The following is a 2,888-nucleotide window of genomic DNA, read 5'->3' on the forward strand; positions in this document are numbered from 1 at the left end:
GCAATCAGTCTCGAAATAAAAAAAAATACCTTCAGTAACCAGCTCAAAATTAAGTGTGCCATCAAGGCTCTCCAAAAAGGGCTATGACAGGGAACCAGCAGTTAGTGTAATGGCTATGTCGCTGGACTCCAACGTAGTCGACCGCAGTTCGCATCCCGGACTCGGTGGCTTAAAACTCATGCTGGGCACATGTGCGTGCATGCCCAAGATCCCAAGAGGACAGTGGCGGAGAAGGGATTGCAGCGTGACCATCCCCCCTCGGGGGTGATTTCTCGCTTTCTGTCTCTGTCTCTCTCTGTCTGTCTGGTGAGCGCACATGCCCTATAAAAAAAAACCTTTCCAAAAAAAAAAAAAAAGGGCTATGACACATTGGGTAAGGAATTTGTGAAGGGAAACTTTTTAATGAACTTGGAAGATCCCTAGCAACATTTGAACAAATATGAGAAAATATATCCTCTGATCTAGAAGAATTACAATTATTTCATACGGAGTTTTCTTTTTAAAAAATTGATAAATCCTGGGACCAGCAGAGGGCAAAATAGTTATGGACTCCCACGTAGTCAACTGCAGTTCAAGTGCCAGACCCGCTGGCTTAAAACACACCGGGTGCATGTGCATGTGTGCCCAATATCCTGAATGAAGGATGGAGAAGATCCTGCGGCATGGCCATCATCCCAGGGGCCTGATTTCTTGCTTTCTGTCTCTCTTTCTCTATCTCTCTCATGAGCGCATGCATCCTATAGCACAAATCTCTCTTCTAAAAAAAAAAATAGTAAATACAAAAGTATTTTTAAAAACTTCCAGAAATTTACTAAAACTTGACGAAAGTACATGACAATACTGAGTCAGTGAAAAATTGGACAACAAGCCTGACAAACGAGAGAACTAAAAGTTTAAAGAAAGTAAAAGCTTCTTCTACCCCAAGAACAGCACTAAGAGTTCTTTCTTTCAGTTCCAAGTTGTCTTTGGATCCCCAGAACATCACGACTCCTGATGCTGAGCACCTTATTCAGCCCTCCTCAGCGTAAGTCAGAGGAGCCATGGGGAACCGCACCACTGTCACCGAGTTTGTGCTGCTGGGGCTCTCAGATGCCTGTGAGCTGCAGATGCTCATCTTCCTGGGGCTCCTCCTGACCTACCTCCTCACACTGCTGGGGAACCTCCTCATTGTGGTCCTCACCCTCACCGACAGGCGCCTGCACACCCCCATGTACTACTTCCTCCGCAACTTTGCTGTCCTGGAGATCTGGTTCACCTCGGTCATCTTCCCCAAGATGCTGAACAACATCCTCACTGGACATAAAACCATCTCCCTACCAGCCTGTTTTCTTCAGTTTTTCCTCTATTTCTTCCTGGGCATCACAGAGTTCTTCCTACTGGCAATGATGTCCTTTGACAGGTATGTGGCCATATGTAACCCCTTACGTTATGCCACCATCATGAACAAAAGGGTCTGTGTCCAGCTGGTGCTCTCTTCATGGACGGCAGGATTATTTCTTATTGCTATTCCAAGTTTCTTTATATTTCAGCAGCCATTCTGTGGCCCCAATATTATTAACCATTTCTTCTGTGACAACTTTCCTCTCCTGGAACTCATATGTGCAGACACAACTCTCATAGAGCTTCTGTGTTTTGTCGTGGCCAACTTCAGCTTGCTGGGCACTCTGTCCGTGACAGCCACCTGCTATGGCCGCATCCTCCACACTGTCCTGCGCATCCCCTCAGCCAAGGAGAGGCAGAAAGCCTTCTCCACCTGCTCCTCCCACATCATTGTGGTGTCCCTCTTCTATGGCAGCTGCATCTTCATGTATGTCCGGTCAGGCAAGGGTGGCCAGGGAGAGGACAGGAACAAGGTGGTGGCATTACTCAATACCGTGGTGACCCCGATGCTCAACCCTTTCATCTACACTCTGAGGAACAAACAGGTGAAGCAGGTGTTTAGGGAACAGGTGAGCAAGCTCCTTCATGAAGCTGTGGAACGAAGAGGCAGAAGCTCGTATTTCTAGACATGCTAATAGGACATAGATCTCTTGAAGAAACTGGACCTTTCCATTCAGAGGAAGCGCTGACGATAAGTTTCTGCAAGATCTGTTTCTGTGGTGCCAGTCACTTTGCGATTCGGCATGAACTCAGAAGCTCTTGGGACTCTTAAGGCGTTTTTATCAATTCCAAGATTTGAACAGTCTGTTCATTCCAGCAGTGTCTGCCTGGCTTCCCAACAGAACACAAGCTCTGAGAGGCAGGAACCAGCTCTGTAATTCCCATGAGCTTCAAGTATCAATCCATTGCCATAGACCTCATAGACAATAAATACCTGCAGAATGATTAAATGCTTAATGTGTATTCCTCCATCACCCTCAGAGAAAGAATAGTTCTCTATTAGCACTGTCTTTATTTACTCTTAATAGTTCTGTTACAGAAAAATATAAGCAAAAACTCAAAATCCCTATAGCTAATCATAATTGTTTATTTTGCACATAAAGCTATTTCTGTTTTTTTATATTAAAACTAATATACATTCTATATTCCTGTTTATAGAAGCTCTTCTGTCAACTAGTTGTATTATCTCTTTGAGCTCCAATTTTCTCATCCGTAAGACTAAGATGACAATATCCACTTCAAAAGATTACAATAAAAGTGACCAGCAGATGGCATGATGGTTTAAACTCTGGACTCCCACATGGTTGACCATGGTTCCAGCGGCTTGCTTTCTCACTTTCCCACTCCTCTCTCTGTCTCTCTCTGCTGAGTGCATGTACCATGCAGCAAATATAAAAGTAATATTGATTAATTAAAATAAATAATTCTTTAAAAAAGATTATATTAAAGTCAAATGGCGGGGGGCAGGGGGGACTGCAGATAGCACTGGTCTCCCACATGTTCAACTG

General features: G+C 44.4%; 1 protein-coding gene across 1 annotated transcript; it reads left to right on the forward strand.

Annotated features, from left to right (window-relative positions):
- The first annotated feature begins 1,040 nt into the window (after positions 1-1,040).
- On the forward strand, positions 1,041-2,006 carry LOC102481069 (olfactory receptor 49). Its single transcript, XM_006144593.1, has one exon. The coding sequence runs from the start codon at positions 1,041-1,043 to the stop codon at positions 2,004-2,006; it is 966 nt and encodes a 321-aa protein (XP_006144655.1).
- Positions 2,007-2,888: the final 882 nt, after the last annotated feature.

The sequence above is a fragment of the Tupaia chinensis genome, unplaced genomic scaffold (assembly GCF_000334495.1).
Source record: "Tupaia chinensis unplaced genomic scaffold, TupChi_1.0 Scaffold000126_2, whole genome shotgun sequence".
NCBI classification, from domain to species: domain Eukaryota; kingdom Metazoa; phylum Chordata; class Mammalia; order Scandentia; family Tupaiidae; genus Tupaia; species Tupaia belangeri.

Coding starts and splice junctions, on each gene's coding strand:
- LOC102481069 (XM_006144593.1), top strand. CDS start 1,041: ATGGGGAACCGCACCACTGTCACCGAGTTTGTGCTGCTGGGGCTCTCA.